This window comes from Macrosteles quadrilineatus, unplaced genomic scaffold, assembly GCF_028750875.1.
Source record: "Macrosteles quadrilineatus isolate MER2022 unplaced genomic scaffold, UCM_ALF_1.0 Scaffold_2__2_contigs__length_208266976, whole genome shotgun sequence".
Taxonomy (NCBI): Eukaryota; Metazoa; Arthropoda; class Insecta; order Hemiptera; family Cicadellidae; genus Macrosteles; species Macrosteles quadrilineatus.
In genome coordinates, this window is record NW_026542595.1 from 128028028 (window position 1) to 128047658 (window position 19631).

A 19631-nucleotide genomic window follows, 5' to 3' on the forward strand; every position below is an offset into this window, starting at 1 on the left:
ATTATTTTCTCTATAGGGAAACTTGCAAAAAATGCAACAGACAAAATCTTGTACTCGTAAATCTGCCCGAATTCTTTTATAAAATCCGATTCCTGATGCACTCCGCATATTGTGTACATTTTGCGCTTTGACACAGAGACAATAGGATGTCCACCATTGGTCTGTGTTATAAATAGCCACTGGAGTCTGACTCGTAACTAACACTGGAGTACGAGATTGATGTAAGGAGTCTCGAAAGACTAACGACCACGGTGTGCAACATTTACCAGACTTACGGCTTTGATTCGCCTAGTTAACTATGTCGTCATTCATTGGCCACTTGAAAAATTCAGAGTATTTCAAATTAATCAACTTGTGACGCTGGTGCTCGACTTGGGATTTACCACATAAATGTTTGGTAAACAAAAGAAAATAATTAAATTTAAGATTTAGAGAAGAGAGTAAAATTATTTAAATCCTGACAAAATATTTTTTATGAGGTTGGTAGCTTCTTTTACTCTTATATTTACTTGTCCACGTGGGTCTTCAGTCAGTACGAGGAATATTTCAAGCAAAGCAAGGGCTAGGAATATAGGTCAAGAATGAACTCTTCTGATAAATAGTGTCGGTACCAGGATTCTAACACAAAATAGCTATATTGGATTAAAAATTCATCAAGCTTAACTGAGCTACCAAACACCGAATACTTCCTTGTATTCTGAGTTGTTATCAAATTCAGTATTTTTATCCACACAGAAGTAGGCCTTCACATTTGAACCTTATTCATTACTACTCATAAGTTCATTAGTCATTATTATTTTAAATATTTAAATTCCCTCACCATTCTCTTTCCCCAATTCAAATTGTAAATGAAATCACCAACTTTAGCAAATAAAATGTATTTCTCTTTGGCAGTCTTTATAAACAAATCTTTTTTTTTTATTTTAATAGTATGGGTTTTCTAGATTTGTATGTTTTAGGGATAAATTTTAGAAATTATCAATGAAAGGTTGTTAAAATTTTCAACCTGTGCAGCCTGTTTTGCAACAACATTATGTTATTTTATGTTCCATATCGGTACAGTATAAAGATTAGTAGGAAACAGTGGCTGAGGTCTTATTTTTAACAATTAAAATTGTGTCAACAACTTAGTGCTTACATTTACATACTGTATTTAGTATACTCTTTAACACAGTTATCCCAATTCAATTGGAATATTACTATTGGTATTAAACTCTTACCTAATATTAATCAAGGACTGTACTTATGTCAATTTGAAATCAAGTATTGTCAAAAGTTAACTCAACGATATTCTTTTAATCTGATTCAATCCTTATTAAATTAAAACGTAAACTGTGTATGTAGGTAAATGGCTATTTAAAAATACAAATATCTACTAGGTTTCCAATGACTAGCTCTACTAGGTTCTACTAGGTTTCCTAACTTGTAAAAGTTTCATTTACAACTACTGGTACAAATAAAATGTTTTGTCAATGTGTCTAAGGCTGTTTGTCAATGTTACAGCACGCCTAGAGAGGTGGATCGGAGGCATTTTTGACTGGGGCAGACACAAATGGGTGTGGGGAATCACAGGTCGACCAATCAAATACCAGGTACACTATACGTAACTCTCATTATAACCTTTTAATGTCCTGTCGTCACATCCTAGGGGATCCCAGAACCGTTGTCACATTACTGCATGCTAGGCCTATGTTTTTGCAACATTATTACTTAGAATCCATTAGTAATTGGCAGGATTTGAACTTGGGGCATGAGAGACTTAAATCCCCCCTTGTTAATCCTTGTTGATAAATAATGTCATTTGAAGAATAATCATCATGACAGATGTAACACACAACAAATGGTGGAAATATATTGGTGTAAACAAAATAGTGTTTCCAATGAGACAGATTTACGGAGATCGATCACTGAAATCCACTTCATCCCTTTTTAAATACATAATACAATAATGTTATAGGTAATTTTATTTACTTGGTCTCTTTGTTACTAGTAACACTTTTAGATAATAATCATTACAAATTATGGGTAAAATCTCAGTCACTAGGTATAACGGAATTTCGTAAAAGTAAAATCCGGATTAACCAAAATTAAGGGGATGAGGATTGTTGAAAGCTCAATAACTAGTTTAACTTTTTGTTGTCATTCCCAACTAATTTTTACTTCAAAAAACTCCAACTCAAAACTTTTGGATGTCTATGGGGTGTAGCCTGACGTGAATATAGTCTATGTTTTAGGATTCATAATCTACTTTTAGTAAAACTAGCTGTTACCCATGGGCTTCACCCCGTTTGACTTCATAAGTATTAATAAAACTATTGATTGGTTAAGTTAACCATAAATAAACAAAATACAGTAAAACAAACAAATAATCACACCTGATTTTAATAAGGTAATAAATCGAAAGAATAACAAACAAATAAGTACAGCTGAGGTATTTTTAACATTAGGTATATGGAAAGTTCCCTTTAGAAAGGACTTACGACCTTATAGGGCAATTTATGAAATAATGGATAGTTTTGCGCAAGGTTTCTTGTCATGACGAACATTTTAAGTATACGGTTTATGGGGGTGTGACTTGTAGTTTTCTCAAAAGTTCATGGGTACTTTTGGCTTTATATATAGATTTCAAACCAGTAGTTTCAGTATTTTTGCACTCATCTCAGGATAAAAACATACACACAACCTCTTTTTTTTAATCAGGCTCAAACTGATTACAATTTTTATTCCAGGGATTTTCTCGCCACTCAAAAACGGGGGATGAGTGGCACTGCATGGCTATGGATCCAGTCTACCTTTACCGCTGGAAATCAGAGAGCTGCCTCAATCGTAAACACTTCATCTGCGAGCTTCCCCTGCGCAACATTGGGGCAAAACCCACCGACATCTACCCTCGGAAACGCAAGGGCGGGAAACATCGGAGGAAACAGCGCAAGAAGATGAACAAGGAACCAAACAGCATTTTGTAAATAGACTAGAATGAAGAGCTTGAGCGGATAACCTTAACTTGAAAGATAAAAATACACTAGAGTCCTGCTAGTCCAAACCGCCTATTAAAAAACCTGTTTCGAACCTGGTAAAAGGTTCTAAGACCATCTATACATTAAAATTCATGCTTTATTCTGTAAATCGAACCAGGGTGTCCAACCGACCTAGAAACCAGGAATTACGTGAATTTTAAAGACCAGGGAAAATTCTGAGAATAGTAGGCTAATCTACATAAATTGTGTATGGAATCGGGAAATTTGGTAGAATTCCCAATAGCTTATGGCCAAGTGCCAATTTTTTTATGAAATACCATTGGTTCTCTTTTAACATTGTCATAAAGTAAGAAACATTTACTACTTCTCTGTGCAGGATGATCGCAGGAGATGATTACGGTTTCTCCATGATCTTGGGAGAAATATTATCGCTATTTCACGTCTTAAATATCAAATTTGATTTTGTTACGCAATTTTACTGATTTTTAAATAATTTGAATAACTTTCTAATGAGAACAGTACAGAAAGTTAATATACAGCATTGTACGTGTTATTAAATTTACGGAAAGTAAATAAAAGATATGTCTACTAACACTTCAAACCAATATTTACGCTTATTTTTTCATTCGCCTATTGGATCTGATGATGATTGGGTCTGGAGTGTCCAATCGAAATTGATCACCACCACTTACCATCATTTATGTATATTTAACGTCTTGTGGGTTAACAGTAAAAGCTTAAATATGTATTTTAAGTGTTATTAGACGATCTTTTATTTACTTTCCGTAAATTTAGTAACACGTACAATGCTGATCACAAAGTTATTTAAGAACAGTGTCCGGTCCCTATTAAAATTAGCAGGAATATGGTGCTCCTTATTAATAAGACCTCAAGTTATGGACCTAATTTGTAGACCTTGTACTTTAATGTAATTTAATGAAATTAACTATAACATTTTTAACCACCCACCTGTATGTTTAGTTAGGTATAACTTAGGAAGTTGGATAGAATAGGTATTAAATAGATTTTTTTGTGATTTTATTAGTGTGATAAGAAAACTATTGCTTTATACTAATACCTGGATTTGTCAAAGAATAAGCTAAGCTAAGAGACCTTTGTTATGTTAACGGAATGCAAATTTAAACAGATCACTCTCCAAAATTATTTTTAAAATTGAGTGCTGATAGAATGCCAAAAAAAAGAACATCTACCATAACCTATGAACTTAATCCAGAATAAAAGTTAAAATTAAAAACGTATGCCTAACTAAAATTGTTTATAGTGAATACAGATTTTGGTTGGGTAACATAAAATTTCGTTACCATATATACACTATAGTATTATCTGATATGTAAGTTATTATGACATACCCTAATTATAATAATAATAATATTAAAGATTGTGTTCTCTGTGATTTTACTTGTTGTAAATTAGTTAGAAGCTATTATTAATATTTTTTCTATGGATTTCAAACTAAAAACAAATACTTCAATTTCTGTATATCATAATATCACCTTACCATAGTAAGAAGGCTCAATAGAGTGACATAAAGCTTTCTTAAGAAGTTACAATGACCTAACTCTTTAATTTAAAAAAATTTTCTCAACGGTAAGTAGAAACTACTAGGTGTACAATGCAGTTGTCTGCTTGCAATATTGAGCGGAGCCAGCATATTAATTCAATGTCAATTATATATTTGGTTCGCATAAATGTAATGCCTATTTACTGATTCTAAAGTCAATGGTACGTCCGGTTCACGTAGACGGATTGATTACTTGTAGTATCCAAACTCAATGGTGCATGTAAATGAATAGTCTACTTGCAGTATCCTAAATCAATTGTCCATTTATTTCGTTCATTTAGATAAAATGCCGAATTGCAGTATCCGAAGTCAATGGTGGGCTTAGGCCTACTTCTGCTTCACTTATATGGGATGTCTATGTGCAGTATTCAAAGTACGTCAAATGATACGTCGGGTTCTTGTCAAAGAATTGTCTAATTGCAGTATCGAAACTATGAGTGTTATATTTGGTTCACCTTAATGGAATTCCTATTTGTAGACTGCAAATAGGAATTGCAGTGCATATTCATTAGTCTACATTTAGTATTCATAGTCATAAGTCTACATTAATGGCACGTCTTGCTCACATAAAATACTGAAAAAGTTATTTACAGAATCCAAACGCAATATGGTGCATTCGCCTAATTCTGGCAACCCTTATGGTTATTCATTTTGTAGTAAATTATGCTCAATGCTATTAATCAAAAGCAGGAGTGTAGGATAAGAGAAGTTAAAGTCAATGATATAAGAGCTTTGCTACGCTCTGCTCAATAATTTCTATATCCTGCAAATGAATCATGGTAAACCTATGCGAAACCTGCATTATTAAAAGGCAATAACGATTATTATTTGAGATCGCAGGTTCGAATCTCCTCGGCGGCCTTAAAATTTTGCTTCTGATTTTGTTAGAATATGATTTTCTCTTAACTTCACTGATCAGTTTTTTTAGACATTTATAACTTAATTTTGTGATAAGAATGCATTTTTAGCGAATTTCCCATATAGGGAATAAGCTATTACCGTAGTACTCATGGTAAGACCTGGACGCGGGACCGATTTTTTTTTTCGTTTTGAGGTCCCTAGAGGCCAAAAACACCATCCGTTCAAATTCATATATATATATATATATATATATTTATATATTTATATATTTATATATATATATATGTGTCCGTCAGCACGATAACTCGAGCAAAAATGATCCGATTTTGATGAAATTTGGTACAAACGTGTAAACGTACGTTTATTCGAACGAGTTCGCGATCCAGCATGATCGGACCATGGGAACGGGGGTTTACGGGGGGTTTTATGGGGTAAAAATAGGTTTTTCCCATTTTTGACCCAAAAAACATAAAATTTAGCAATTTCTTTCCAAACCATTTTGTAGAGCTTAAAAAAACAAATAATTTAGTATATTGAAGCGTTATTATGCGCCTAATGGTTACGGAGAAAATACCAAAAAATTGTACATTTAAAATTCCCATGTTATTCTTATGGAGAATAAGTAAACTGTTGTAGTTTGCTTGTTTGTGAACATATTTTGATCAAATTTGGAAAATGTTTTTATTTCTTACTAACTATTCACATTTTACACAAAAAAAAACAGTTTTACCCTCCCTGATGCAGCAAACCTAAGTACTTGTTAAACTAATTCTATTTAAATCAAGAATAAATGTTATATTTTTAAGTAGACATTTCAGTGTAAATCCAATCAGTCAAATGGAAATTCGCTTAGTCTGCAGGTTTGCTGCGGCGGGGGTATTTATAAATACATTAACTTTTTGTGTGTAATCATTTCCTAACAGCGAATAATTGAGATAGGCTAATCGATTTTTAAAATTATCAATTCGTTTTTAAGTATAGACATATAACTTAGGTCTAGTTTTATTTTAGCAGTTAAAAGTAAGAAATATATTGTCAACCACTTTCAAATTTTCCCTTTGGTGCAGTAAAATTTATCAATACGACTATAATGTAAACTAAAAAGAATAAGTGAATTGGTATACTGGTACGTTTCATTACATTTATAATAACATCAAAATAAGCAGTTTGCTTAACTTGAAACCTTATTTTTCCTAGTAGCTGGAACCTATATATTTTTCCAACTTAACTTGTTAAAAAGAACATAACGATTATACAATTAAATATAAACGTCATGATTTTAATCACTCAATATAGAACTGGTTGTTAATCAATTCGTATTACATGCAATTAACTAATATACTCTTTAGTATTCATCACATTTTTTTCTTTTGTACTGTATTTATAATGTGGTAGATTTGTTGACTAACATATGTCGAGGCTCTTATTTACTTTTTAGTGTTGACTCGCAAATAATGTCATGGCAACCAATTAACCCATAAGGCCCATGTTAAATTTCTAAAAGTTTGCATTCATGTAGGGAAAATTCCTATGGTCCGATTTGTACCATTTCAGATTTATACCTTCCCATGGTTGGGTACTATGACTGTGTTAAATTTCGTGAAGATCGCTTCAGCCGTTCAGGAGGAGTATTTGTAAAACAAAAGCAGGAGTGTAGTATAAGAGCTTCGCTCGCTTCGCTCGCTCCGCTCAATAATGGAAAACTCGTAAAAGCTGTTTATTACAGGGGATCATATACTAAATTATTTATATTTTAGAAGTAAACGCACATAATGTTCCAAATATTCTACTGCCAGTTAAACTATGTATAATATATTTTATCTTGATGAATGTATAATATGTATCAAGTAAGTGTGTTTATGTATTTATAATTTGTAAATGTGTTTAGCTTAAGCTTTTTTGAGAAAAATACAAAGGTTAAAATGAAAAGCTGTCTAACATATTAGGCTTGACTTTTCCCAAACTTGGCTTCACCAAACGGGCAGTTAAAACCTCTATTTAGCTGTCCGTTGGCTTAGCAATCGGTGAAAATTTCCGGTTAAATCATGCCAAAGTGTATCACTTAAAAACAACCCCTCTTCCCTTATAAATCATTTTTAAACAAGTATTTGACATCCCATACCCACTATAATGTAGGCAGTTTTAGAATTAAGATGTGGGTAGATGAATAAAGCAACCGACCATTTACTGATTTCTGTCATAAATACCAGTTTTTTAACCAAACTGAACTAAAGGGACAGATACAGTTAACTTAAGCATCTAATATCATATCAATTGTCAAAGTATCTAAGTAAGTAACAAAGAGAAAATATAATTTTGTAGCACACTCCACGAGTGGCTTAACACGTTCAATGCGGTTGCGCGATGGCTGGCTGCGGCCGGTGGCGCGAATAACTAATGTGCTGTGTGGATGAATGCACGAAAACCTTAAATTTAGTTTCCTGCATATCAGAGACATATACTGTGTCCCAATTGTTGAGGATGTAGTTTTACAAGAACCCAACAGATAGCAGCACTAAACAATACTACTAGCCAGTCCTCAGTACAGCAAAAAGCGATCAAGCACACTTTTTGAGGTTAGGTTCCTTCCACAATGCTACAGTACATTCATTATTTTTATAATGCATGTCATTAGATCCAATCCTAAGCCTCACACTACAGCAAATTTGATTTTGATCTGAAAATGAATTATAACAGATTGAAGTATACTGGCACAATAAGCGGCGAACAAAACAAAGTCCGAACGTGTTAATCAACTACAGTATGTTCTATTTGAATGAAAAATTGATTGCAGCTGATCCATATAGATGGGATGTCTACCGTAGTATAAAGATCAATTTATTTATACCAATGATGTAATTTGTTTAGATTTTCCATATCTATGCTGCATAGTGTCCACTATTACCCAAGTTCAAAGGTCTGACCTCATGTAGAAAAGTTGGAAGTTGTAGCACAGGTACAAACAAAAATTTAAGGGAGGACATTATTTTAAATTTATTTTAACAGAGTTCAGAACTTAATAGAACACACTCAGGAGATCCAGTAAATACTAAGCTGGATCCTAAAAAACTTCACCTAAAAATAACCATAGAGTTAGCCATCTACTAATGGTTTAATCAGATGTTGAAGTTTCCGCGACAGCAAAAATGTTCACAAAAAAAAATGTCTATGGACAAAGGAGGCGTTCATGATTTTGCGCCGATCGCAAGAGACAAAGATGACGTCTTCGAAAACACAGAATGTTCACGATTTTGTCGAGGACAATATCGTTTATTTTCAACTTGGGTTTTCTGTTCACTAGTTTGCCACGAAGTCACTTAACCTTGCTATAGCATGACAGTTATTATTTTAAAAATCAATACTTTGCAAAACCACAAATATTTGACCCGACCTGAATTAGGCGAGTCATAATTTTTTACCCAATCTAAAGTAAAACAGTTTGGGCCGCAGACCCCTAATATTATCATAAAAAATAAAACAAAATGGAATTATTATTTACTTTTAAATTAACAATAAGTTGTTTTCTTTCTTTGAAAGGTAGGTTTGTACCTTTATTTTTTTGAAATCGCCTTCCACAACCAATTTAAGCTGGCTTGCACCATGCTCTACGAATCACCTAGCTAAAAGCCATGGTGGCGACATACACGGAAAACTAATGAACTCATCGCCAGAGTTCACTGACGCCAAAACAGCCTTAAATTAAAATTGCCTGGAGAGAAACTTCATGTAGCCATCTCTAACAGATTATAAAACTAAAAACCATTCGACCGTCAACCCTTAAAAATGTACAGTATAGTAAACACGTTAATCCTACCTTGATATATGTACACAGAGCGTCACCCTTAGGCAAAGAAGTCTCAGGATCCAGGTAAAGCTTAACTTTCATCTTCTTCGTTGTCTCGTCTCTCATTACCAAACCGCACTTCTGCATCACGTCGATAAACTCCTGCTCTGTGATGTCCAAAGGCAGTCCGCTGACGTAAACTTTGGTCGTCTCTTCTTCTTCTTCCTCAAACCAGGCTGCAAATCAGATAATTTGGTATCACTATTGATTCAAAGACAGCAACACCCTAGGTACATATGTGAACCCGAATTTAAAGACAAAATGAATGTATAATGGGGTGACATAGCTTTCTATCCCTGGGAACGTTTACATATTTATTTTGGAACCTAAATCATAATCATCAAATGCATTGCTAGATGAGCATTAATTTTTATTTCTTACTATAGGCCTGGCACTGTAAATTACACTATCAACAAGGAATTTATAGCATAAAAGCAAGTATTTCATCAAGATTTAGGATTGAATTTTGGATACTGTATTCATCCCATCGATATGGACCAGCTGTCCCAAATTATTTAAATAGAACGTAGAATTGTGAACGAGCCAGTCAAAGAGTGTGCTTGGGTATAAAGTAGAAAATTTCGCATATGGGAAGAAGCAATTACCGTAGGTCTCATGGACCTTTGACCAACATTGACATTCCATCCCTATGTTAAAGTAGTCGCCAGTTTTTAATGCAAAATCGTTGTATTTGATGTAAGCCTCTGACAGATTGTGCTGATCTAAATTAGCCTACTAATTTCTGTCAAATGCACAATACTTTTTTCCAAATTGAAATGTTGGAACGGCTTATATAAGCTATAGCAACTGTTAGGACCCATCAACTATGTCAGCAACAAGAAATAAGGACAATTGATTTCACAATTTGAGTAACTGTTGTCAATAAGGTGATGGGTAAAAGCAGACTTTTGTTCAAGTTTTTTGGTACTTGTCAGTATTCTTCATACTGTATATTTTCGAGTGTGCTGCCACAATGCGCTTTGACAATGTTGCGCTTTCAAAAACCTAGGCCTAGTCAGCTGTTACAAATTTTTTACTACAGACAGAGATAAGATAGACTCTTTTGGTGTCTCAAAGAGTATAAATACTTAGCCTACCTGGTGTTTGTGGAGCCTTTCTTTTCTCAGCATCTTTCTTCTGCGGTTGCTCTTTCACTGGTTCCGGTTTAGGATCATTAGCATTAGGATCAACAAATCCATAACTCATTTGGTACTTAGCTAAGAAGTCATCATCCACCTGAAAATATAAAATACTATTTGTAAATATCACTGTGAAATATGAGCTGAGACTAACCGCTGTAAATTTAGGTCTCCATTGAACTGTTGTCAAAACCTATTACACTAGTTCAAATCTGATACCCAAACCGTGTTCCTTACTTTATTCACTACTGAACTATTAGCAACCCACTCTTGTGCGACGATTACTCTCGTCATAATAGCTTAAGATTATGTGAGGAGAAATCTACACTTCTGCCAAGTATATATCGCATTCTGTCATTAGGTTTCTGTGAGTTGAGACAAGGACAACCCCTATTTAAATCCCTTTCCAGGTCACATTTGTGTTTGTACAAAAAAAAGTGTTTGATCAAAGAAAATGTGCATTTATTTAGAGTTTGTAGAAGGCAAATAATTAGAAAAATATGCCAAAAGCGGGTGTTTGTAAGGTTTCACTGAGAAAATTACTCCTATCAGTTCGGCAATACTTCTTTCAGTCTTGCAATCCGCATGGAATTTACTTAACTTAAGTCACTGCCTCAAACAAGATAACAGCAACTGTTCTACAAAGTTCAAAACATCCTAAACATTGTGCAAATGTAGTCAACCACATCCAAACTAATTACACTTTTTACAATAGATTTCCATGTCCAAAAATACTTGTATCACTCATGTCAACGTCATAAATTTCTTATATTACTCGTGTCTGTTAACTGGCCATGGACTTCAAAAGCAAGTGATGACTTGGACAACAGAAATCTAACATAAGCCCCGTTCACACAGGGCGAGTTTACAAGCTACACGCCCACTTTTTTACACGCAGTTCGTAAAATAGCTCAGTGTAAACAACGTACTCGCTCAAAAGCTCATTAGAAAATCTCTGAAAAAAGTTGACTCTGCGGCTATTTTACATGCCAACTCGCCAGCTGTTGAGCGAGTAGGCGTGTAAAGTAGCCCAGTGTGAACACTGTTGCTTGTGCTTGTGCGCATGTTATTCAAAGATGTTGGAGGATTTGGTTCAAGCCAGCTACTGAGCGAGTGGAAAAAGCATCGTGTGAAAGACTACAAGCGCACTCGCCAACTCACTGGCGTCTTTCTACACGTCGGCGAGTGGACAAGCTCCGTGTGAACGAATACAAGTGCACTCGCTAATTCGCCGACTTCTTACATGCTGGCGAGTAGCTTGTAAACTCGCCCCGTGTGAACGAGGTTTAATGCAATTCATACTTGGCATTAGCATGAATTTTCCTACAAATGGTTTTTGGCTTCTGTGATGATATTAATTGTTGTGTAGGGATGGATACGGGGGAGGGAAAGGGGAGGGAAGGGGGAGGGAAGGGGGATGAAATATAAAACAAGGGTGAAGGCAATGCTTTCAGAACTAACATGGCTACAATGGTATTTCCACGGAGACCATAATTGACAGGCAGCCCCCTTATAATGGAGCTATGTCAAGTTTTGGAAAGGGTAAAAGGGCTTCAAGTCAGAAACAATTGCAGAGCTAATGAAGTTATTTTTAATCCCTATATTAAATGAGAATCTGGAAGGATATGGAAACAATGAGACTTGTGGAAGAAGATTCGGAGGATGAAGAGAATGGGCGAGAACATTGGCGAGGCCAAGTACTAGCTTGGGTACAAGTGGCCATGGCAGTAAGCAGTAAGTAAATTAGAAACAACTAGAGTCAAGGATATAAGCTGATTTTGTCAAAAAAAAAATAGTAACAATCAACACATTACCACATATTACATCAATACAATTCATTTGTTGACACCAAAACGACAAATGTGACTCCCCCCTGGGTTTAGGGGGTGGGAGTGGCGTAGAACAGTCAGGCTTCGTTTGTCTTGGATGTATTTACATTTTCACATATTTCATCATATTCAAGTTTTCAAGTTTCATTCTAATTATTAGTTATATATTTTGAATAATTCATTTGAGACTTACAAACCCTGACTATTCAGATTCTTTGATACAAAAACAAATAAGAAACAACACAAAATGTTCAAGCTACAAATCGATCGATAGACTACTTACTTGTGGAAACCATGCATTCTTTTCTTTGTCCCAAAAATATTTGGAGCCATCGGATGGATCTGTGTAAACATGAGTGTCATTTTCAAAACTGTAACTTCCTTGAGACATGTCTTTTGAGGTTATGTCATCTGGGTTTTTTCTTTTAGTGTCGTCTTCTTCTTCTTCTTCTCCCTTTGATGGTTTTTCACTGGACTCCTCTCTGTCATCAACACTAACATCCCACTCTTTTTTGTCTTCATTCCACGAGTATTTTACATCTAAAAGATTTTTAAGTAACATAGCTTAGTGAATGAAACTTCTTGAGAGAACATCGATAAGGTATATGAAATTACTCTATTGGTTAAATATAACTTAATATTATAAATAATCAAATTTGGCTTTTTAATTAATCTTTGGAACTAAACTGTTGTCAATTGGATGGTAACACACACATTAAGTTAGCCTATAGCCTAGTGTATATAGTATGTCATGTGGTTAGGATAACTATAGTGGTTTCTATTACCTTGTTAATATACAAAACGGTCCTTTGTAGTTTGCTAGGACTACCTAGCTGTTTCGTTCTTTGATTGGAGCACATTGACATTCTTCTGACCTGATAAATGTGCTCCATCCGATGCACAAAACAGCTGTAGTCCTAGCAAACTACAAAGGATCGTTTGGACAGTAACAAAGTGATATAAACCATTTAAAAGTTTAATTGTACGATCCTGAGGCCTTTTTCATAGGTTTGGTTACGTTATTTTTCCTTTTTATTCAAATTTTCTACTCTATGAATGAAAACCTTACATGATGTAGGCTTAGTAGAATAGTCATAGATTGATAAAACTGTAAATACCAATAGTTTAGGTTTGATATATTACAATGGAGTTTTCAGATATAAAAGTTTTGCTGTCCGAAATGTTTAATAAAGAATTCAAATAGGCCTATAAAGTATCAAAGAATTAGATGTTGCTGAAGTTAACACATATTAAACAGTAATTTGACAGGTTTTATCAAAATGATCTTAAAATAATAGCCTTTAATATCCATGCTATAGGTAACATGTAATGTTTATTTCATAGCGTTTCTCATACCACTTTTTCCTGGTACAGTTACCAATGTATCCTACACAGCAGTCATAATTCTTTAAGACAGCAACACACACTTAGGTGTGTTTTATAAACTGACAACGTGAGTGAGATGATGTGCGTAACTTTCTTACGAACTAGGATCATTAATTAATCTGGATCATATTTGATTACAAAACCAATTATCAACGACAGCTGGACCAAGTTGCTCCAATCAAAAAGCTTATCATGCAGATGTGAAGCATGAGATGTTAACTTAATGAACTTAAAGTGAACGGACTTACTTGTTTCTTTGTCAGTGTATGTGTATGTCTTGCCATCGTATTGATAATCTTTATCCGACAATCCATCAGGGGCATTTCTATCAACCCACTCCTGTTTGGCATCATCCCATGTGTACTGAAATTTTGATTCTGGGTCTGTATATATACAAACACCATTTTCATAATGTAAATTCGCTTCATCCATTTCATTTTTTGACGCATCTTTTACTTCAGGGGAGACATTGGTGGAGCTCTTATCTTCATTTTTGCTTTCACACACATCTTCAGCTGTACTAGTAGGTTTAACTTCTTCACTTGGTGTTACTAGTTCACTTTCGACGGTAGGATTTTCGGAATCCATTGCTAGAACAATGCAGAATTCATGTAAATTAACTAGAAACATAAAAGAATAAGTTTATTCTTAAGTTACTTCTACAATAGGTCTACAGCAGCATATAAATTAAAATGAATTGAAATACCACGAGGTAGTACCAAGTGTTTCCTAGCGTAGGAGGACTAACTTTTAGTAGCCTAGGTAAGCTTAGTAAAATCAATTTTTATGTTCCCTAAGTTAATAGATTTTTCCATGTTAACACTAGAACGGTATCGATCTTATGCATTATGACGCTAAGGGTATCCATACGTAACTTTGACGTACTGATAGTTTTATAGAAATTATCATACAGTAAGGTATTGTCATACAGTGTGAGGCTAAGGGTATCAATACGTAAATTTGACGTACTGCTGGCCATTTTACTATACACAAAGGGTAATTGATATGTAAGTTTGACATACACGTTCCAAGAAACCAACTAGCAAGGACACAAAGAAACACACTATGACCCAAAAAAGGTAGCCGTCACATAGCAAATGAGTGCTGAGAGCACTGCTGGAAGGAGGGTAGCGTTGGTGGAGGGGGTGGGGAGTGAGATGCTAAAAATAACTCACCCTACGTCAAATTTACGTGCCCTTACCCATCTAGGATATCGATTTAAAATTTGTGATATTTACAATTAACTTAGATTGTAGTGACTTGAGGTTGATTCAAAATCAATAATGTTAGATGCACATCTTATTAAGTTACTTAATTTTTACTACCGTTATTGCTGATGTTTAATTAAATTAGGCTAAGTAAAGTTAAATGTGGTTGGGTTGGGGTAGTATTTCCCTCTCAAAGCATAACTTACACAACGCCAACATCTACGCGTTCATCTATGATTTAAAATTTTTGAAAGAAGGGGAGTCCTAGATTAATTATTCTTCTTAAGAATCATTCATTACAAACTCATTTTCAACAGAACACAAACTTACGAAACAACCTTTTAGTGCAAGTGTCGCTGCTCAGACTTGAACAGCCGATAAAAGCAGAGCGCTATTCTCTACCCCAGCATCGCTACTCTCATCGTTGCTATGATCATTAATCGCAGCTCCGACATAAACACTTAAGGACTAGGCTCACTCTTTTACACTTCATATCAGATAACTTTGTAATGCATATTAGTTGGGTAGACTTTCATATGTTGTCAAAAACAACCGAATTAAAATATTGTATATTTCATTCGATAACTTATTGTTTGGTTAGTTAGGCTAACGTACCTAACCAAATAATATAACTTAGGCTATCAAATAAAATAATGGATAACTTACATAGAATAATCAATAAAATAATATTTAACTTATCAATATTTTCATTCGGTTGATTTTGACAACAGATATGAAAGTCTAAGTACCCTAATAGTTGACTGAAGACTTGTAGCCTACCGTTTAACTTTCACTAAGTTAAGTTACTTATTTGTTACAACTATTTACTATTTACTTCCATATCTGTTGGCACAAACAACCAAATGAGTGATATTGATTATTCAATTATTTAATTCGATATATCGTTTGGTTAGTTAGGTTAGGTTAACCTTACCTTAATCGATATATCATCGATATTTTCATTTGGTTGTTTGTGCCAACAGATATGGAAGTGAACCCATTTCTGTCATTTCAAGTTGTGAATGTTTTTCATTGTAAAGTGGCTAACTTATGCCGTTGGGAAATAAAATAAAATAACGTACCGTACTTTAGCTAAGCCAAGCCTTACTTGCCTAACCAGGATCTTAACTGCCTAAATCCAACTACCAGTAGGATTTACCTATCGGCAACTTACCATAGTCTACTATAACAACAAAAGTAGGCAACTAGGCTTAAGTAGGCTACACCATCGAACTCTACATTTAATTACTAAATAGTGATCGATGGGCTACACTAGGACAAACTTCAGAATTAACCTAACATAATTAATTACTAACAATAACGAAAATGAAAGAATCCAAGTTCGTAAAGAAATTAAACACAAACAAATAAATTAGGCCTACCAATTACCTCCAGCTGATGAGAAAACACAAACTCCAAAGCAACCTAACTTAAGCTCCCACGCCCATAATAATTTATGGATTTGTAATATAGCTCGTGAAATTAAACTTTTGCTTTAATTTATAGTTTATTAAAATGTATGAGGTAATTAGTACATTTTCTATAATATTGCGTTTTGATCGGTGAAACAGATTTTAACCTAACCTCTAATCTAAACAGAACGTCTTGTTTTGTTTTCGTTTTCACTATTCACTTGTTTTCTGATTTGTTTCCAGTCAGTCCCAGTGTCGATTCCAATCCAATCCAATTCGGAATTCCAGTATTATTTTTTCTTCTTTGCAGTTTTTGTAGTCAGATCACTGGCAGTCAAAATCTAGTTTACATGAAACTTACAAATGCTTAGTAGACATTTTGTTCCCCATATATAAATGTTATTCTAGGAATTATTTTAGTCTATAGCTCTCGGTACCCTTGCACGGCCGCGGCCTTCGAAGTGGCAACGTCGCAAGTGGTGTTGTAACAGCTGTTTTGTTTGGAAGCAGCTAATGGTATTTGTGTATTTACGAAAGATTGGCTACTGGACTATGACAATAATTGACTTCAAATCAAATCAAATTATATTTATTCACTTTATACATTTTACATACATAATTGTGTACATACATAAGTGTCAACGCATACAAAATTGGTTATACAACTTAATCTAAAAGACTTAACATACAATTTGACAATTATTTTAGAATGTATAGCTAATTCATCCTACTAATATTATAAATGAGAAAGTTTGGATGGATGGATGTATGGATGTATGGATGTATGTTTGTGACAAGTGAACGCGAAAATTACTGGTCGGATTGGGCTGAAATTTGGCATGATGATAGCTCACATTCCTGATTAACATATAGGCATATTCTTATTTCAAAAATCCTTTCGGGCTCCGCCCCAGTTGCTCTGGAGTTTCCCATGTTAACCTTATGAGAAATGGAATTATTGAATCTTAACAGCTGTTTCAATTAAACAAGTTGGTTCTGTTCTATGATGTTCAATAGCATTAAAGTTACAAGGATTACCAACAGGGTGCAGCACTATTATTTCTTTTACATTTATGACAACAGCTAATTTGCAACGAAAAGGTGAGTGAGCGTAGCGAACGAACTTCAACCTGGAGGCGAGTTAGCGTAGCGAACGAGCTAACCTGAAGGCAAGTGAGCGCAGCGAACGAGCTCCAACCTAAAGGTGAGTGAGCGTAGCGAACAAACTTCAACCAGGACGTGATTGAGCCATGCGAACGAGATAATCTTGAAAATTAAGAAGTTAAACGGGGCAAAGCCCGCGGGTTACAGCTAGTTTTTCATATGTTATGAAATTGTCAAGGGTTGTCTCGGTGTACAACTAAGGGGACCAAGATTTGCCTAGCAGTTACATGTATTCCTAAGATTATGCTACATTGGCTAAGATTATGGGAAAATATAGTCAAAAACCAAGTATGTATTTTTTTTTAACATTTTAATCAAATCAAATCATTCTTTATTTTGTATTTTCATTAAGAATAATACAATGGCGTCAATAAAAATACAATAATATAACTTAAAACTAGTGGCTACAAGAGTTTTTTTGCTTAACAATATCATGAAAAATTTATTTCAAGTTAATGATTCAGGTCGGATTCAAGGAATTCCTTCAAGGAGTAGGCAGGTCTGTCTATCAGCCACTTGTGAAGTTGTGTTTTCAGCGGTTTTCCCTTCAGTGACTTCAGTGATGGTGGTAGGCTATTGTGGACTTTGCGGCCAGTGTAGGATGGTTTTCTGGCGTACTGCGTAGTATGATGTACTGGCAGAATGAAGTCGTTTCCTCGCCTGGTGTTGTAAGCGTGAAAATTTGCACTTTTTGGCAGATCAGACTCACTCACCAGAAGGACTACTGCTTTGATGTAAAGATTTACAACAGTTAGAATGCCAAGCGATCTGAAAGCTTCCCTGCAGCTGCCTGAGGGTTGAAGGTTGGCAAGTATACGTATGGCTTTTTTCTGCAGCTTCAATACTCTGTTAAGGTTGCTTTCAGTAGTCCCGCCCCAGACAACAAGACCATATTGTATATGCGACTCCATTAAAGCATGGTACGCTGTTTTTGCTGATAATACGTCACCAATCCATCTAATTCTTCTCACCACGTATACACCAGTGCGGAGTTTCTTACAAAGATCATCGATGTGATTGTTCCAGGTAAGGCCAGTATCTAGTGTAATTCCTAGTAATTTGAAATTTTGTACAGTTTTCACATCTGTTAGGTCAGCTATTTGCTCTGTTTTACGGCTGAAATTAATTCGAACAGTTTTTGTATGGTTGAGGGCCAGATCATTTTGTTTGCAGTAGATTTTTGCTCTGGTGAGTGTGGTGAGAGAGTCTGTGTTCACGAATATATAATCTGTTTAGTACTGTACCTGTTAATTTACTTATAGGTTAGGTCATTCATCAACTTTAGCTGTGAATCATATTGTAAATAATCTTTTTAATGCTTTAGAAGAGGTGCTTTGCTCAGACCACGTGATCTGAGCAAAGCATTTGACTGTGTTAATCATCTCATTCTTCTAAACAAATTAGCTCATTGTGGTTTTCAAGGCTGTGAATTAGATTTATTGGTGTCATATCTTAGTAATATAAGAAATTTTAAATCTCGTCCTGCAAGACGAGATTTTATTTTGACAGACATTACAGAAAATTAAAACGCCTGTTGAAAGTCAGTGCAATACCCGCAATACCGGAGCGCGTTGTAGTTGCGTTTCCTTTGCGAAGGCGTTCTTATTTCATTAATTCTTTACATGTAAATATTACTTAAATTGTTTGATATATTTTTTTAATTACAAATTATGAGAAGTTTTGATAAGAGTAAGCAGTGTGAGACATGTTTTACTACTGTAAACATAGCCAAAACAAGTAAGTATTTAATACAAATTGATATTGCTTTTATTTTACGAGCTGCATTTCAATAATACTTGTTATTTTAATATGCATAGTTAAATAGGTACAGGGTGTTTCAAAATTAATGACCCGGTTTTATCGCATTATAACTTTTATACTATTAAACTTACCGCTATAAAATATACACATCAAACGAAAAAGCAACTCAAAGAGTTTATGCCTTCCAAAGGCACATTATTTCAAAATCGATCCAGCAGAACTGTAGATTTAATTGTACCAAGTTAAAAAGTAATCTCCAACTTTTTTACCACTAGAAATTTGGAGGTTGATTGACGTTTTTGCAAATAACTTTTAAATGGTGAGCAAATCGACCAAAGTGGAAGGTAATATCTTATAATATTCTGAAAGAAAATATAATTTCCTACAAACTGCAATACATAAAATACATAAGCTAAACAAAATAACGTAGCTTAGTGGCTTATTATATGTTGAGTTGAACGTAGAAA

At 34.6% G+C, this 19631-nt stretch overlaps 2 protein-coding genes across 3 annotated transcripts in view; one reads left to right on the forward strand and one right to left on the reverse strand.

The window, feature by feature from the left end:
• Positions 1-5627, forward strand: part of LOC128986658 (lithostathine-1-beta-like) — a 40602-nt gene extending 34975 nt beyond the window's left edge. The window contains exons 3-4 of the mRNA XM_054407133.1: positions 1504-1592; positions 2730-5627. Coding sequence (XP_054263108.1) covers positions 1504-1592; positions 2730-2966 — 326 coding nt within the window. The 3' untranslated portion in view covers positions 2967-5627. The remainder of the gene's footprint in view (positions 1-1503; positions 1593-2729) is intronic.
• The window catches only part of LOC128986657 (HIV Tat-specific factor 1 homolog), an 89249-nt gene extending 72802 nt beyond the window's left edge, over positions 1-16447 (reverse strand). The window contains exons 1-5 of one of the 2 annotated variants that reach the window (XM_054407132.1): positions 16210-16447; positions 13868-14209; positions 12517-12773; positions 10363-10501; positions 9236-9441 (exon numbers count right to left, since the gene is read on the reverse strand). In XM_054407132.1, the coding sequence (XP_054263107.1) occupies positions 9236-9441; positions 10363-10501; positions 12517-12773; positions 13868-14207 (942 nt within the window). In that variant the 5' untranslated portion in view covers positions 14208-14209; positions 16210-16447. The remainder of the gene's footprint in view (positions 1-9235; positions 9442-10362; positions 10502-12516; positions 12774-13867; positions 14210-16209) is intronic. The other variant, XM_054407131.1, reaches the window with a different exon arrangement.
• Positions 16448-19631: the final 3184 nt, after the last annotated feature.